Source organism: Anoplopoma fimbria, chromosome 4, assembly GCF_027596085.1.
Source record: "Anoplopoma fimbria isolate UVic2021 breed Golden Eagle Sablefish chromosome 4, Afim_UVic_2022, whole genome shotgun sequence".
Lineage (NCBI taxonomy): Eukaryota > Metazoa > Chordata > Actinopteri > Perciformes > Anoplopomatidae > Anoplopoma > Anoplopoma fimbria.
In genome coordinates this window covers 5,676,415-5,694,661 of record NC_072452.1, presented here as the reverse complement: position 1 = coordinate 5,694,661, position 18,247 = coordinate 5,676,415, and the positions used below count along the sequence as shown (strand labels likewise).

Genomic DNA, 18,247 nt, shown 5'->3' with positions numbered 1-18,247 from the left:
AAGCCTTTAAGTCTTCATATCTAAACGCCTGCTCTCACGTGGGTGTTAAGAAAAACCTCTAGAACACATGTTCATTCATTCGTAGTCCTACCTTGGCTATCAGTGGCCAGTCTGTCAGCCGTCTCCCAGTGTTCATAGCTCCGCAGGATGTTGTTGGTGATGTTGACGTGACTGGCAGCCATGTGGTGAATCCGTTGAGGAATGGCCACACTTCCTGAGGAGCCCGGGGCTCCTCCAGATCCTCCCCCTGCTCCCCCACTGCCGGCTGGGGAGGGGCTGAGTGAGAGGGGAGACGGGGTCCCGTTAACCCTGTAAAGCACAGAGAGCCAGTGAGTCCCAGTAACACCATCAGAATTAAACAAGGAGCTTCTGTATGCTGGAGGGGCTTTTGAGTTAGTTGATAACATAGAAAGAGGAAAGTGTGCACTAGAGTGTGTTACACATTTTTCAAACAGACTTACTGGCGTCAAGGATGTGTCTGCTGAATACTGTCTTTATTAGTATAAGGACAGAACAAGATGGAAAGTAAAAGATGCTATAGGGATAACAAGCACTGTATTTGTGACAGAATGCAACAAGTTTATTAAAAAATGTGGTATTAAAGCTGCATTTATTATAATTTTTTGGCCACTTGGGGGCAGTGGAACACAGGACGGAGATATTATCACCTCATAAAGTTGTTATGACAAATGTGTTCGTTAACAGTTGCTTATTTTTTGCGTTAACCTTCTTCTGTGTCATCCTTTCAGCCTCCTAATGAATATAAGTGTAATATTAAGTCACAGTGGTACATCTGTGTGAGAGCCCCTCTCTTCACCCTTGAATGTTTGTTTTCTTAAGGTTCTGTGCCAGCCACATAATGAACACATTATCAACTTACTATCTCTCTCGCTGGGAATTCTCCAGACAATTACCTGCTCTATTCACACATGGGCTCAAGTTGGACATTTCACAGACTTTGTGCTCGGGGGCTGGCAGGGTAAAGTCTGTTTAATGTCAGGTCTGAATTATTAGGGCATTTGCATTCTCACATACAACCCCTCCGGGGAACATAAAGGCTCTGAACAGTTGAGACGAACTGCAGAGTCGGTGATAATCTTCTGTGGGGCGAGTGACATCTTTCACATTACATGTAGTCATGTAGTGGACCAGCTGTTCTTAATTCGGTGACCAGCTGATCCTCCAGGTTTTGGTTGAGTTGCTGCTGAGTCAAGTGCAGCATCTAGTGCAGTACCTACTCCGACATTTGGCATCATATCAAACAGGTTTGACACGTTGTGAAATTTGGAAATGATTACCTTTCTCTATACATTTTTACTTTTTGTCTTTACAACGCTCTGGAATTATTGGAAATGTTGGGAACAAATGAGTCCCAAATAATCTTATGCAAGTGATGCGTGGATCAGGTTTTTTTTAATACTTGCACCCTCCCAACCCATTATGAGGAACAATCTGCGTCACCTGACCCAAAGCAATTATCAACCACCAGAACTATTCAGAACTTTTTGACCCGACGCCTAAACCATATTTGCTAGTACGCTTACCCAAACCTCCTGACTACTAGATCAACCCGGGCATTACGCAGCCACCACTGGAATCTAATTCTACAAATAGTATAATAATAATATTAGTGTAGCCTAATCTTTATCTGCAACTGTGCAGAAATGCCGCATCAAGCAGAATGGACAACGACAAAGGTTGTGCAGCATTATGTTATGAATGAAGCTTCAACTATTTCATACAGCCCTAAAAATGATATCGTATGTTATCATTGATACTGCTGCACATCAATTATGGTGGGAATTAAACAAACTGTGGCATTTCTGATATTCACTGTATAGTAACATCAGTCAATGTAGTACAAACTGCTCTCCCTGCCTCGCACAGCTGGTGGGTGGCTCTGGCAGTGATGTAATGTCTGTGATGTGGCCTTGACCCTCGCTGACCCAACGACTTGTGCCTGATTCACACTCACCACACACATACACACACACACACACACACACACACACACACACACACACACACACACACACACACACACACTGAACTCCAGTCCTGCTGTTGTGCAGCATCAGAGCTGTCCAAACTCATTAGCTTCACATCCACAGCTCCTTCACCCCTCTCCTCCTCCATCCATCACCACTCCCTCCATCACTCCTTCTCACCCGCCACTCTCCAGCCCCTCCAGTCTTCTCTTCCTCACATCTACAACAAATCAATCCCTTTATTTGCTTCCTGAGGGGTTTGTTTGAGCAAGTGGCTGTCAGGGGCGCCATGGTATTTTGCAGCAGAGCTCCGGTGCATTATAAATTCTCAATTATCTGTGTGAATGGAGGGGGTGAGACTTCACGTGTGTGTGTGTGTGTGTGTGTGTGTGTGTGTGTGTGTGTGTGTGTGTGTGTGTGTGTGTGTGTGTGTGTGTGTGTGTTTATGTCTGTGTGTTTATGTGTGTGTGTGTGTGTGTGTGTGTGTGTGTGTGTGTGTGTGTGTGTGTGTGTGTGTGTGTGTGTGTGTGTGTGTGTGTGTATATATACTCACTTCCCATTGATCCTCCAGGGAGAGGGTTCTTGGTGGGAACTCTTGGCTGAATTCTGGGACACAGAAAGACAAAAAAGACGTTTTTTCATGGCTAACGTTAACAGCTTTAGTAAATACATGATAGAAAGACTAGAGATGAAAGAAGGAGAAATTATAACATGTATCACAAGTCATATTTTTTTTTACAGATTCTGTCTGTCAAATGTGAAGCTACAGACAAAATATTGGTTAGCTTAGCACAAAGGCTGGGAACAGGGAAACAGCTAGACAAGCTCCAACTGCAGGTAAAAAAAAGCCAGGTTAGCAGATTCCCCTTTTCCAGTCTTTATACTAGGCTATGCAAACAGCCTGCCAGCTTTAGCTTCATATTAAGCAGACAGCTAAGACAGAGCTATCAATCTTCTCTTCCAGCTCTTAGCAATAAAGCAAGCATATTTCACAAATGCCAAAAGTCTTTCTCAATTTATTTATGTCCTTATTGCTTTAACAGGGTCAGCACACATTGATTAACAATGCTGTACTGGTGCAATATATTCCAAGAGGCTGTTTGCATCAGTCAACTTTTTTTTTAACTGATACAGTGTGTTGAAATACAGAGTGATTGATATTTATTGCTGTTTGTTTCCATAAATGTTTAGTGTAAGCCCTTCATTTAATCAGTGATATCAAAACCTTTGGAGACTAAAGCATCAGTTTATTTATTCATGTTTTTATAATATAAGTCAAACCTTACTGGTCCCAAAATTGCTCATTAACAGTTAAAATCCATATCAACATGTCATGTGGTTACGTTTATGGCAGATCGGGTTGGACTGTTTTTGTGCCGTTTCTCTTTCAACATGAACTGCTCTGACTGAAATGACTTTTGTCATTTTTTCTTTCTTTCTGTCAACACTGTATGTACACAGCCTGCGCACACATACACAGCTAAATCCCTAACCAGTCCCTTCCCAGGAACCCAATCCCATCAATGCAAATGCAGCACTGTGATAATGACATCCTCAGTAATTAATTAAACCAAACGTAATTAATCAAAACAAGCACATTAAACCCGAACAATCCACTCTGATGATTGATGGAGCTAATTAATACATTAATATCAAAGAGAAAGAATGGATTTTAATAACGTCATGCAAAATTAATGCACAGGCACCATGAAAATGAATATGAAATGTATTTGAGGGATTGTAATTGGCTTTTCATGTTTTTCAACCGCAGAGGGAGAAAATGAGAGCGAGAGGAAATAAAGTCCATGTCCAAATGAGTGTGTGTGTGTGTGTGTGTGTGTGTGTGTGTGTGTGTGTGTGTGTGTGTGTGTGTGTGTGTGTGTGTGTGTGTGTGTGTGCGCTACCTTGAAGTACTCCATGAGCGACCGCGAGTACTTGACAGCGTGGTCTTTCTTCAAATGGAACATCCTCAGATACAGCAGAGACAGACAGCGGTTACTATGGAAACAAAACCATTAGAGAAGGCAGATTCCCTTAAAAGCTCCATCCTCAGTATTATTTTCATGTCATCCATACTGGACTTCAAACACGCCCAACAAGTCCACCAGGATTAGGAAGAACTTGAGTGAAGCGAAGTGTGTGAGAAATGAATAATACTAATATATGATCAAATCAAAGTACGCATCTCTGTGAGTTAATTCATTTGTGAATCACAAGCAGAGCACACAGGGTTTAATAGGAACAGAATTTTAAAATATTATATAAAATAATACAGATAAAAAGGATTTATGATAAATATTAATTAATAAAGAAGTATATATATATATATACCATTTAAAAAAAAATACTGTCAGTTTTTTAAACTAAATAAATCAATATAATAAATAATAAAAAACAGCAGTAAAAAACAACAACACCCTTAACTGTTTTTGGAACACTGTGAGTGAGTAAAAGGTGTATTTTTACATTGGGAGTTTTAAATTGGCTGTCTCCTGTATATTGCTCGCAAGATTCACTCATACAACAGATTGGCTTGTAAGTAAACCCATTGATTTAAGAGAATTTGTGGGATTCACTAATTTACTTGTGTGTGGAAGTCTGATCTCTGAAAACTAATGATATTCACAAGTGTCTCAGGACTGTCAAACAAGTTATGTACAGCTTGCCTCCACTGGTTTGACTTTATAATAATAACCACAGTGCCTTCCCTCACTCTGATGGCTGCTTCACAGAGTTTCTGCAGGTTTCTGTTACTGTTGTCGCTCTCAGGTTGACAGTGTACTATCAACTACATTCGGCCTATAACAGATCAGTCAAGTCAGATCCTGACCTGCCATCTAAGTCATGCACCGCTTTCGATTTGCAAGACACAGTGCGGCGCTGCTCTAATGACACAATGCTGGCAGTTGTGTTTATATTTTCTCATTGTTACAGGTCCCATAATACAACTACTGACGCTGATCAATTTGTTCCTATTCATCTGCTATTTTCAGACAGCAGTGTGAAGACCATCTTCTGTTTTTTTCCTCCTTTTGTTGTGAATGAAACTTCACAAACTGAGCGTCACAAGTAGCTTTACATAGCAGTTTGGCCGGGGCTGATTATGCGAGAGATCACATTTCATTTTCCTGAACAGAAGTTGTCACTGGAATGGACTAGTTGGATCAGTAAAAATGTTTTCTGAATTGAACACTTGTAAAAGTAATTTAGGAGAAGAATAAGAAAATATTCTTGTGTGAGGCCCCTATCGCTCACATTTCCGCACATTTAGGGCCAAATGTGAAAGGTTTTAGTATTCCTGCACCAGATATTGTCTGGCAGTGTGAAAGAAGACGATCAGGTACTTTGTAGAGTATTAAAAGTTACAGACAAGCGAGGAGAGAGAATTTATGACATGCAACAAAAGTCTTTAGCACTGAGATACATCTCAACCACTTGGCCAACATCCTAAACCCAAAGGACACTACAGCAATCCGCCAAAAATATTATTATTATTATTGAATAATTAAAAATAAAAAAATATTAATAGTAAGCAGGATTTGGAGACCTGGTCAACATGTTCTTAAAGGTGTAAAGGGTGCATTGGGGAACTCAGGTCCACAGTATTTCTTAAATCCTGACTACGGCCCTGCACTTATTGTACTTAACACAAACACAAACACACACATAAGAAGAGAATGGTCGTACCACAACACAGCTAGCTTCTTCTCAGCGACGGTGGCTGAATGGCTGGTGAAGTTCTTCAACCTCATGGCATACCTGCAGAATAGAAACGCTCATCACTCATCAGCTCACATTTCCACTGTTCTATGAAGTATAGGTTGGAAGTGTAAACACGCCTAATCATTTTTATGATGGTGAATACATGTTTACTCATAGTTCATCTTAATTACAAAACCAAGGTTAAAATCATTAGAGGAGCTGCTCTTTCTGAACGTAACGAATGGAAAACGGTGACGTGGCGGTTAGAGACTAATTCCTTTCAGCTCGCTGACAGCCAGCATCCAGCCTACTGAAGTGCCCTTAGGCAAGACAAGCTACGGGTCAGCTTCATCTGACTCTGTGGAGGGATGAATGTATCCCTTGGTTACTGATTAGGTATTTCATAGATGCTGTGGGGATCAGCTGCTGCCTCCCGCTCTCAGTGACCCGGTCTGATTGCTCGGTGCGGAGGTCTAATCGGTCAAAATGAAATTCAGCGCTGACAGGTGAACCAAGGGAGAGCGGCGACACCTTTATACTTCATTGATCTCTGTGGGGGAAACTCTTGTCCTTTCTTCTGCTCCCTCCTCTGGAAGGTCAAAGGCCAGAGTCACAGATCAGCAGCCCCGTAGCCGGTGGCGACTCAGCGTCTTGCTCAAGGACACTTCAGCAGGATGGATGAGTGCAGACAAGCGGGGCTTGAACCTGAGTCCTTCAGTTAAAATACTCTCTCCCGCTACAGAACCCTGCTGTCAGCCTTCAAATGAAGCAGTCATTTGTTATTCTCGGTTTGCTCTCTTAAAACTCCAGACACCGGCAGCTTTAAAAAGAGTGAAAAACAGCAACCCTCGTTAAACTCTGCTCATTAGCAGCGCTGCAGGTCTCTGATGCTTTAGACAACAAAGATTAAAAAAAAAAAAAAAAAAAAAAAATCGGCTTCATGCTAATTAGGTTTGAGTTTTTATTCCAAGACTCAAGTTTTGATTAGTCATTTTCTGTGGGCAGAGAGGTGAACATATGCAACTGCAGAATATTATTTCTGCTAATAGGGTAAATCTACCACAGGTCAGTGAGGTCAGGCTGATAAGAGAGGTGTAATTATAGGGAGATGTGCGGGCAGTGCATATGGGAAGAAGAACCCACTCATTTATGTTGGTCTTTATGAAAGAATGAAGCAAATACAGAATAGCATAGCTACATATCTGAGTTAAGTGTAAAAGCAGTTACCTCAAATAACTGCTAGAATCTTTTATGACTGTAAGTTTCTCCTCTTAACTTTACCTAACGTATCTCGCCATCATTTGTAAGTATTTTAACAAACCTCGCAGCCCGTCGTTGCACAGTCTTAAGAGAAGCAAATGCATTTTTGGGCAGTTAAGTCTGTCCAATAAACTCATGTCTTTAATTCAGAAATTCTTGCTAATCTAGTACAAATCCATTTCTCACGTACAGAAAACCAGCATACTTCTGACAGTGCGAACACACTGCATATACAAGTTTATGTTTACAAACAGAGCCAGAGATCAAATTGAACTACCTTCAAATCAGCAGGTCAAAATAGAAAAAAAAATCTTTTAATCAAAGCTACTACAACGAACTTTCATTTTTCGTCGGTCCCTTTGTGAATCTGAGCTGATGAACCTGCATGATTTCATCTGATTTCACACGGAGTCCGACCGGTGGCACCGGTGACAAACACTAAGAATAACTATATAGAAAATAGCCAATCTATTCGCTGATAATCTTGTGTACTTATGTAGGTCATATAGAGGCTTCAGTACTGAACTGAGAGTGTCTCATCACCAGTTACAAGTTCCTCAACGTAACTTTAAGTAAAGAGTTTTTCTATCAAGCGCACACATTAATTATGTCAACCTGAGCCTGGGCAGGTCCAGCATCTCACTTGTCTGCAGTCTATATAAATTAACATTACATTACTGAGTACAGGTCAGTGTAACTGTTTTAAAAAATATGGTCACCTTTAATTTCTGTCTTACCGTTGTGTAAAACGTTCTAAAATGACTCTAAAGTATTGTTAATCGGTGTAAAATACAAATTACAGTAGAAATTTAAAGCATTTCATAAACGTCTTTATATGTAGTTACTTTCTCTCAGTACCTCAAACGTTTATGTCCTTCCCACATATCTTACATATTATAATATATTTATATATATTTATACCTATATTAGACTTCACTTCACTTGTTAATGTCCCTTTTCTGTCCGTCCCTCCATACTGTACCTGATCAGCTCCACAGTCTCAGAGTACATGGTATACGGTGACTTGGCCTCTAGTGGATCTCGCTCCATAGCATTTCCACACTCTATGAAGGACAGGGCTCCGTCTGCGTAGTTCACCGCTTTACCAAATTTGTCCATCTACGGATAGAGAGGAAGGCAGAGGGACGGACGTATGAGTGACAGAGAAAAAGACAAAATGCAACAATGAGAACAATCCAGAAGAAATGTAGCAGAGGAGAGACAGGGGGAGAGAAGACAAAGACAGAATAAGTAACGTCTTAACAGCATTGTGGCAGACGCACTCTTGGAATAATCTCCCCTCTAAGATGTAAAATCCCCAGATAAATGTGAGGAAACAACGCGTAAACACAAGATAAATAACAAGTTAAATAAATCTCATTTCATTGTCGGGGAGGGGATCAGATAATTCTTTTGATATTGTATAATCCTGCAGACATCATCAGTCCTTGAATGCAATGTTCCCTGGGAGACAAATGGGGCAATAAATAACACAAATTATACAGTGCAGCACTTGATGTGAAATAGATTTCATTCTTCAGAGAGTTGCTGTGCACACACGTGAACACCTACACACCTACACACACACACACACACACACACACACACACACACACACACACACACACACACACACACACACACACACACACACACACACACACACATCTGAACGAGTGCACACATAATTACAGCCAGGACTGTAGATGCTAACAGTGTGTGTTATCTAATCATTTTCTTGCCGTCTGTGTGTCCGTATCCTCATTGCCTACTGTATATGCTCCAGCACGTAAATGTCCAGCGAGGTGTAAATGTGTGTGTGTGTGTGTGTGTGTGTGTGTGTGTGTGTGTGTGTGTGTGTGTGTGTGTGTGTGTGTGTGTGTGTGTAACCTGTGTCTTTGAGAGGCTAAAGAAAGAGTTGTGAGAGACGACATCTTACCAAAGCATCGGCCTTGTGCTTCAGTCTCTTGGCCTCCTGCATGTAGTAGTCTGCACAGTGCACTCTGGAAACAGCACAGGGAAAAAGAACATATATAGCATGTGGCAAAAAACAAATAAATAAAACCCTGCAGGTTGATTTACATAATCACTGGCTATGAGTAGCTTGCCGTGAGTTATACACAGTAGCCTACTTAGGTATACATACCTCAGGCTTAGTGTAACCTGAGTGTAACAACAAAAACATGTTGTTTCGTGAATAATGCAGGAACCCCTTTGGGACGAAAAAGTAACAAGATGTATCATCTTTTCTTGTTTCAACACAACTGGACCAGTGGTGAAGTAGTTACAGATATTTAAAACATCTTATATGCAGCATGATGACGGCTATCCTCCCTAGAAGCAGATGAGTTTTTTTTTATTATAAGACAAGTTGTGTTAACCCCCTAACCCCAAGCAGCTGTCAGCTGTCACAGTTTTTCTCTCTGTGGCCTTGTTTTTCATTGTGATATAAAATTCCTGCAGCTCTATGGAAACAGTACAACCATGGCTTGAAGTAGAGAGAAATCAAAAATGTCTTACGTGCAGTATTTTACAGTTTCATTCGGTAAACCATAAAACAAATTAATAACACAAGTTGAATTTCTTTGATAATTAATAAAAGAAAAATTGGAAAACATTCTAATCTATATATCTAACATTTTTCCAAGTGCCCACAAGTGTTACAAATGTTGAAAAAAATGTATATTGAGATTTTCACATTTTTACAACCTCTACCTAAAAGCTCTCCTCTCCTCTCCTCTCCTCTCCTCTCCTCTCCTCTCTGCTCTCTGTTCATCAGCCCGAAGTCCAGTTGAAGTTTCACAGATTCTTTGTCACCTGACTGCTGGTCTTGGATTTTGTAAAAGCAAAAGGTTTGTTTGGGGCGAGATTTAAAATGAGACATTTGTTTGGTTGCTTTTTCTAACAGAAGCTTTCTTGCACATGATGTGTTCAAGGAGTTTTGCCAATTGTTTAAAGGATCTCGCCCCGTAAGGCTTTGTTGTTTAGGAGGTTGAGAAAGACATGAGAATGCATCAAAGGTCTCTATGGGTCCACTCGGGTCTGTCAGGGTGGGTCCTAAGTCTATTCAGTCTGTTCAGTCTGTGGGTCAATATGTCTAATATCCAAAGGGTATTTATTTTTTTTTTTTTTTAAGACACAGTGTGACATTCTATTACGTTTGTTTAGCTTTGTTTAGTTCCAATAGAAGTCCGCTAACAGTCTTGATCTGTTGGTGGGGTGGTGAATGGAGAAGATGAGGAGCAGCAGTCTGGACTAGTCTGGTGTCAGTGTGATGTGTAAAGTACAGGGAAAATGACCGCAGCCGCTTGTTAATTGCAGGAGCATCATGCAGCTGTCACTGTCGGGGCTCTTTCTGTATCGGGGTCTTTTGGTGTCGACAGCATTTTCTTATCAGGTCTAATTATCTTCGGGTCCCTTTTGGATTGTGCTTGTGTTTATTTTTTTAAGAATTCATGCATGTCAGGTTTGGGCTATTCTGGCATAAACAGACTTATCTCAGCGCTGCTAGTGAAGAAAGGTCCACAGATCCAGACTAACCTACTCAGTTGGTCAAACCAGCACATGATTTGGGCAAACTTTTTTTTTTTTTTTTTTGGTAAAACATGGCATAATCAGTGGCCCATATGCTACAATACACACAAAGAGCCGGCAGGGGAACCAATGATAATGATCATCATGAATTTGCATGAAATAGTGACTCACACACTCGTAATGGTTGCATTTGGTCACAGAATGGATAACTGCCATTATAATTCTAAACTAAGGGAAGATTCCACGCTGTTTATATTTCTTAAAACCGATCACAATTGTCTTGGGCGTCACTTAGTCGAGGATGCAGCGACGGTGCCCTTGCAAAACAAATAGTGGAGATTGCTAGGAAAGGGGAAGAGAATTCTGTCTGGAGTAGGCTGCCAATGGTTGGCTTATATTCACATCCTACATCCTGTGAGTAGGAGTAGGCTTGGACGGGCTTTCCATCGGTCTCTTTTGGAGCGGGTACAACATTTTGGACCAGAGAGGGCCTCTTGCATGCGTTACTTATCTTTGTGGCAATAATTAGTAGCTACCTGAGTAGGGACCAAGTCATTGTTTTTTAAGTCTCAAGTCGTGATTCAAGTCTAAAGTCCATATCTTTAAGTGTTGAGTCCTAAACAAGTCATAATGCGCTCTTCACCACATGCAAAGCTCTTTATGACTCCTTCTATACATTTTTACATGCAAGCAGTTTTGATATCTTTGGTATCATTTTTTCCGGCACTCAGTAATTTAACGTTAGTTGATTTCTCTCCTGCAACTTGATTGGATATTGTCGGATTGGTTCAAACAAAGTAGATCTGGGAAAGAACTCGTGGACGTTAAGGTTAATTTATTCAGGAAATCAATTGATCGTGGCACAATTTTTAAATAATCTACTATTTCGTCTTAATCTATTTATTCTAGGCTTGGGGGAAGGTATCAAGTATTTTCAAGATAAAAGACCATGTGAAGTGACCAGTCATTGACGTTAAAGTCCAAGTCGAGTCTTGTGAAGTCGTGTCTAAAGTCATCTAATTTGTGACTTAAGTTTGATTGACTCTAACTCATGAGATTTGAGACCACACCTGTAGAACCACAGCTACTATCTTAATCCACTGGTTTTGCTGTTACTGAAGCAGTCTAGTTTTTCACTCAATCCCCCCCTGCAACATATTTTGAAAAAAAAATTTAAGAATAAAAATGTTTTATTAGATTATGCTGCCAACCGACTTCACGAGGCGATAAGGCATAAACAAAGGAGTGTATAGTATAAACAGTATTTCTACATACGTGTCGCTAAATGTCAGTCGTGGCCTGCGAGGTTCTGCGGGATCCATCGTTGGTTCCGACCACACCTCTGAGTCTGACTGTCCGTTGGCATGGTAACCGTCTCCGTTGGGCTTCTCGCCGTGGGTGTCCACTTCCTGAAGTAGGGAAGGCATTACATCCATGGTTATGATAGCATTACAAACAGCTCCTCAAACTTTATTGTTGGCTTTTCATTCAAAGTGATGGATTCACTCTTCCAGCTGAATTAATGGTCTCGCTATCATCGTTTGAAGTAGGGGATGAAAGAATGAAACAAAATAAGCCTGAGGGGTGTGGTTGAACATGAATACTACAAAATGTTTTGCTTTAATATTCACTTTGAAACTCCATGACAAATCAAACATTTTGCTGTGGAAGTTATTCTAAAACTTTTAATGGAAATCAAGTAAAATATGTTTAAATGTAATTTTATAAATACTTTTACATTTAGTGTTTTGATGGGAGCAGTTCTGCTGTTGCATCTGTCTTGCTGTTTTTTCATGCATTACCTTATACCGTACAACAAAAACAGTGGTGGAAAGTACATACGTCATGTACCGTACATGTGTATTTCCATTTTATGCAACTTTATACTTTTACTCCACTGAAGAGACAAATATACTTTTAACTTTTTTTTAACTCACTTTATTTATTTGATAGCTTTAGTTACTTTGCAGATCTAGATTAATGACACAAAATATATCCAGAAAAATAATGTATATGATTCTGGAACTGGCTGAATGCTTCTGACCTACCATCACTCAACAACATGTTTTAGTGACTTTGGCTCCTGAAACTCCTGTGGAGATGTGTGTCACGCTGCAGATTCATGGCATGTCATTAACTCTAGAGTTATTTTTGGGAACAGCGTCAGTGTCTGGGGAGCAACTAAATTTTGCAAAAAGATAATGCCACCAGCCGACTATCACTCCAACACAGGGCTCTTCTCATATCTCCATTCTGTGCCTCCCCGTCTCCTCGATCCTCCTGCTTGTGACCTGAAAATCGATCTCAGCGCTCCATCTTGAAGGACGTCCTATTTCCTGAGATGCATTTTGAGGAGCGAGGATTGGGGAGCGAGGAGGCTTGCGGCAAGAGCAAGAAGCAATACACCAGTGTATCTTTTGCAGAGGCCTTTCCGACATCCGTGACATACAGAAGAGGCGTCAGATGGAATAATCACAAACCATGGCAGGACTCGACAAATGCAACTGCTCTTTTTGTAAATTGAGGTTATTCAAGATGATCAGATCGATCAAATGCACAGCCAAACTTTCTGCTCTTCACTATTTGTGTAGCGCCTCATAAGGCGCTGTTCTGACCGTATGAAATTTAAACGTTATATTTCTCATGTTTTTATCATTGAATGTAAGCTACATCCACTTCAACTGATAGAATCATGACATAATGTTGCCAACAGCAGCTGATTATTTTATCAGTAATAGTCTCTTTCATTAAGAATTGATTAAGAAATTATGTTTGTGTGTACATATGTATATATATATATATAAATACACATTTGTCAGTTTCACTATATCTACTTTTCAAACAAACATTTGTAATGCAACATATATATAAATGTATGTGTGTGTGTTTGTGTGTATGTGTGTGTGTATGTGTGTGTGTGTGCGTACAACAGAACAGCTGATGCAGCTGTGACACACATCATTTTTAATTGACGTCTCTTAAAAATGGTGGCTCCAAGGCAAGGATGTGTCATTTGTTAAATGCCTATTTCCTCGTCTCCCCTCTCCTTCCGTCTTCCTCGCCTCCTCCACTCGCGTCTCCTGTGGGTGTGACTTAGATGCGAGGGGAGAAGGCGAGGAAAGGCATCAGGGATGTACAAACTGGGAAATGAGAAAGACCAATCTCTTGGAAACTCTTGGTGTATTGTTTTAATAAGAGCAAGTTTGCTGGTGTTAATGGTCACACATACGACAGCAGTACTTTCTAGCACTTACACTGCCGTTCCTCGTGTGTGCTGACGCCTTGCCTTCCCCTCTCCTGTGTCTGTGTGAGGAAGAGGAAGAGGAAGTGGAGGAGGTGGAGCAGGGCATCGTCGGCGGAACGATGCCCTCCTGGCTGAGAGAGGAACTGCTGTCACAGGTCCGTTTACGAGGTGGATCGTCAGAGAGCGGCGACAGGAGGGGGGGAAGCAGCTTGTCTTCACGCCGTCTGGACTGCTTCCTGTTCAGTGAGCTACTGGACACACACACACACACACACACACACACACACACACACACACACACACACACACACACACACACACACACACACACACACACAAACAGGCACAAAAAGACAAGGCAGTATAAATATTAATTTATTTATCGTAACTGAATATTATCTTTTTACTAAATGTTTATTTAGGATATGTGCATTAATTAGTTGCCTTACATGTGACTATTGCTAAAGTGTTATTCTTGCTTCAATTAACACCCTCCCATTGGTGTGAGGCAGTGCAAAACACATTCCCAAAACAACGGATCACAATTAATCTTGACAATAGGGGGAAATAATCATGACATCAATCTATAACTGACAAATGATCAATCATGACTCATAAAACATTTTTAGACTGCAATATATCAGAAAGCCACCAACCCCAAAGACACTGGAACCTCTAAATACCTCATCATAGCACAGCAGAGACAGATAAATGTACCATAAACCCACAAATATAATATAAAAACAAACATTTATTATTCATATTGCTATCACATTATGAATGGAAATAGAATATAAATATATGTGCTTTGGGGATTCTGCTGCTATCACATTTTAAACTGCTGTCAGTCTTGGAATATGACTGCACTAAACAGCATCACATTTTCAGGGGAAAAAATACATCCAAATTATATATAATTTATGATGATATTTTGAGAACATACACTCCCTCTTCTGATGTGTTTAGTATTTAGCACTAGTAGTGCGATGAAAATAAATAAAACACTCAATACCAAAGCCAAAAATCTATGTATCAGTGGCCAAAAACTCCTGTGTTTCTTTACTATAACTCCTCTAGAGATGATTTTTCTTTTGTCAGGGGTTCTGGTAAAATGCTGATCATCCATTGTTTTGTGTTATCTAGCCTTAGCGAAAATGTTTTATCGATGACGGCGTAATGAAACACTGATACACGAGGCAGCATTCAGGGCTACGCCAATCAATGGACATGGCTATATTTTACCTCCTTTATCTTTGCCATCACATTCTTTTTCTCAACAGAGACACAAACATGGTGCATGTAAAGCCCTACTTCTGAGTTATCCCTTTTGTTGAGACTTCATTTGCAGTTGCTGAATGATATTTTCCTTCTAAAATTGTTGTGATTCTGCCCTCCCTGCTTGAGCATCGACGATTATTCCCTCAGCCGCCTTATTGTTGCTCCTGTGACTCATATTGTTTGCAGCACAACAGATAATATTTTTATGTTTTTCCTCCGCCTGGAAACTCTGGGGGTTTGATGCGGCGGGAAAAGTTGCTGAGCTTGCAGAACAACGCCCCGGGCCCCGACATTAATGATAATATACAAAACCAGGGAGACAAAGACTAATTAGTTGCTGCAGTGCGTGAATGTGTGAGTTATGTGTGTGCTTTTGTGTCTGTGTACAGCATAATTGATGTGTGCAAGCGCATCTGTGTGTGCAAGACTATGCTAATTTGTGTGCCTCTGTGTGTCTATCCTTAAGTGGATGCCGGTGTGTGTGCAGGAAAGCATCAGAGAGCTCTCATAGCTCTTTTATACATGCATACAGCCCTGCACACACACACACACACACACACACACACACACACACACACACACACACACACATACATATATATACATATATATATATACACACATATATATATACATTGGGGTTTTCAATGAATCAGACGATGCAAGGTTGTGGCACCTCGCCCGGAATAGGGAAACCGGGGCACCCTCTTGGAGCCAGGGAGCTCGCCGGAGCTCGCGTCAGGCCCAGTCCGAAAAAGCTACATCGTGCCGCCACCCTGTGGGCCCACCACCCGCAGGGATAGGCATTGGGGTCGGGTGCAATGTGAGCTGGGCGGCAGGCTGGGGCGGGAACCTGGGCGTGCTGACCCCGGCATCACAGACTAGCTCTAGGGACGTGGAATGTCACCTCTCTGGCAGGGAAGGAACCGGAGCTGGTGCGGGAGGTGGAGCGCTACCAACGCATAGCACCGGTTCTGGAACCAAACTCCTGGAGAGGGGCTGGACTTTTTCCTTTTCCGGAGTTGCCCAGGGTGAGAGGCGCCGGGCGGGTGTGGGGATACTCACAAGCCCCCGGCTGAGCGCCGCTGTTCTGGAGTTCTCCCCGGAGAACGAGAGGGTCGCCTCTCTGCGACTAGGAATCGCAGGGGGAAAGTCTCTGACTGTCATTTGTGCCTATGCACCAAACGGCAGTTCGGAGTACGCGGCCTTCTTGGAGTCCTTGGGTGGTGTTCTGGAAAGGGCGCCGACTGGGGACTCCATAGTTCTTCTGGGAGACTTCAACGCTCACGTGGGTAACGATGGAGAAACCTGGAGGGGTGTGATTGGGAGGTTCATAAGTGTACTTGGTACCAGAACACCCTAGGCCAAAGGTCTATGATCGACTTTGTAGTTGTGTCATCAGACCTGCGGCCGTATGTCTTGGACACTCGGGTGAAGAGAGGAGCAGAGCTGTCAACTGATCACCATCTGGTGGTGAGTTGGATCAGGTGGCGGGGGAGGCTGCCGGACAGACCCGGTAAACCCAAACGTGTAGTGAGGGTGAACTGGGAACGTCTGGCTGAGGATCCTGTCCGCAAGGTCTTCAACTCCCACCTCCGGAATAATTTCTCGTGCATCCCGGGGAGGCTGGGGACATGGAATCCGAGTGGGCCATGTTCAAATCCTCCATTGTGGAAGCTGCTGCTAGGAGTTGTGGTCGGAAGGCGATCGGTGCCTGTCGTGGCGGCAATCCGAGAACCCGCTGGTGGACACCAGCGGTGAAGGAGGCCGTCAAGCTGAAGAAGGAGGCCTTTCGGGCTTGGTTGGCCCAGGGGTCTCCTGAATCAGCAGGCAGGTACCGGTTGGCCAGAAGGGCTGCAGCTGCGGCGGTTGCTGAGGCAAAAACCCGGGTGTGAGTTCGGCGAGGCCATGGAGAAGGACTTTCGAATGGCCTCAAGGAAGTTCTGGCAAACCGTGAGACGACTCAGAAAGGGGAAACAGGGCTTTTCTCAGGCTGTGCTCAGCAGGGGAGGAGAACTGCAGACCCGGACTGGGGATATTGTCGAGCGGTGGAAAGAACACTTTGAGGAACTCCTGAACCCGACCAACACGTCCTCTGTGGAAGAGGCAGAGTCTGAAGACTCAGGGGAAGACTCGTCCATATGCCTGGCGGAGGTCGTTGAGGTAGTTAAAAAGCTCTTCAGCAGCAAAGCGCCAGGAGTGGATGAGATTCGACCGGAGATGCTAAAGGCTCTGGACATTGTTGGGCTGTCTTGGTTGACACATCTCTTCACTGTCGCGTGGAAGTCGGGTACAATGCCTGTGGAGTGGCAGACCGGGGTGGTGTTCCCATTTTCAAAAAGGGGGACCGGAGAGTGTGCTCCAATTATAGGGGCATCACACTGCTCAGCCTCCCCGGGAAAGTTTACTCCAGGGTGCTGGAAAGGAGGCTCCGTCCGATTGTCGAACCTCGGATTCAGGAGGAGCAATGCGGATTCCGTCCTGGACGTGGAACAGCGGACCAACTCTTTACCCTTGCAGGTCTGTTGGAGGGTGCATGGGAGTTTGCTCATCCAGTCTACATGTGTTTTGTGGACTTGGAGAAGGCCTTCGACCGTGTCCCTCGGGGAGTCCTGTGGGGGTACTGCGGGAATATGGGGTACCTGGTTCGTTACTACGAGCCATTCGGTCCTTGTATGATCAAAGTGAGAGCTGTGTCCGGATACTTGGCACAAAGTCGAGCTTGTTCCCAGTGCGTGTTGGCCTCCGCCAGGGCTGCCCATTGTCACCAATCCTGTTTGTGATTTTCATGGACAGGATTTCAAGGTGCAGCCGGGGGGAGGAGAGTTTCTGGTTTGGGACCTCAGAATCACATCCCTGCTTTTTGCAGATGATGTGGTTCTGTTGGCTTCTTCAGAACGTGACCTTCAGCACGCACTGGGGCGGTTCACAGCCGAGTGTGAAGCGGTCGGGATGAGAGTTAGTACCTCCAAGTCTGAGGCCATGGTTCTCTTCCGGAAAACGGTGGATTGCACCCTCTGGGTTGGGAGTGAGTCACTGCCCCAAGCGAGGGAGTTCAAGTATCTCGGGATCTTATTCACGAGTGAGGGTAAAATGGAGCGGGAGATGGACAGGCGGTTCGGTGCAGCGTCAGCAGTGATGCGGGCGTTGTACCGGACTGTTTTGGTGAAGAAGGAGCTGAGCCGTAAGGCAAAGTTCTCGATTTACCAGTCCATCTACGTTCCAACCCTCACCTATGGTC

General features: G+C 42.9%; 1 protein-coding gene across 1 annotated transcript in view; it reads right to left on the bottom strand.

Moving 5' to 3' along the window:
• The window catches only part of aff2 (AF4/FMR2 family, member 2), a 114,491-nt gene that overhangs the window by 3,272 nt on the left and 92,972 nt on the right, over positions 1-18,247 (bottom strand). The window contains 8 exon segments of the mRNA XM_054598171.1: positions 92-309; positions 2,542-2,594; positions 3,893-3,986; positions 5,676-5,747; positions 7,933-8,069; positions 8,890-8,953; positions 11,760-11,893; positions 13,739-13,979. Coding sequence (XP_054454146.1) covers positions 92-309; positions 2,542-2,594; positions 3,893-3,986; positions 5,676-5,747; positions 7,933-8,069; positions 8,890-8,953; positions 11,760-11,893; positions 13,739-13,979 — 1,013 coding nt within the window.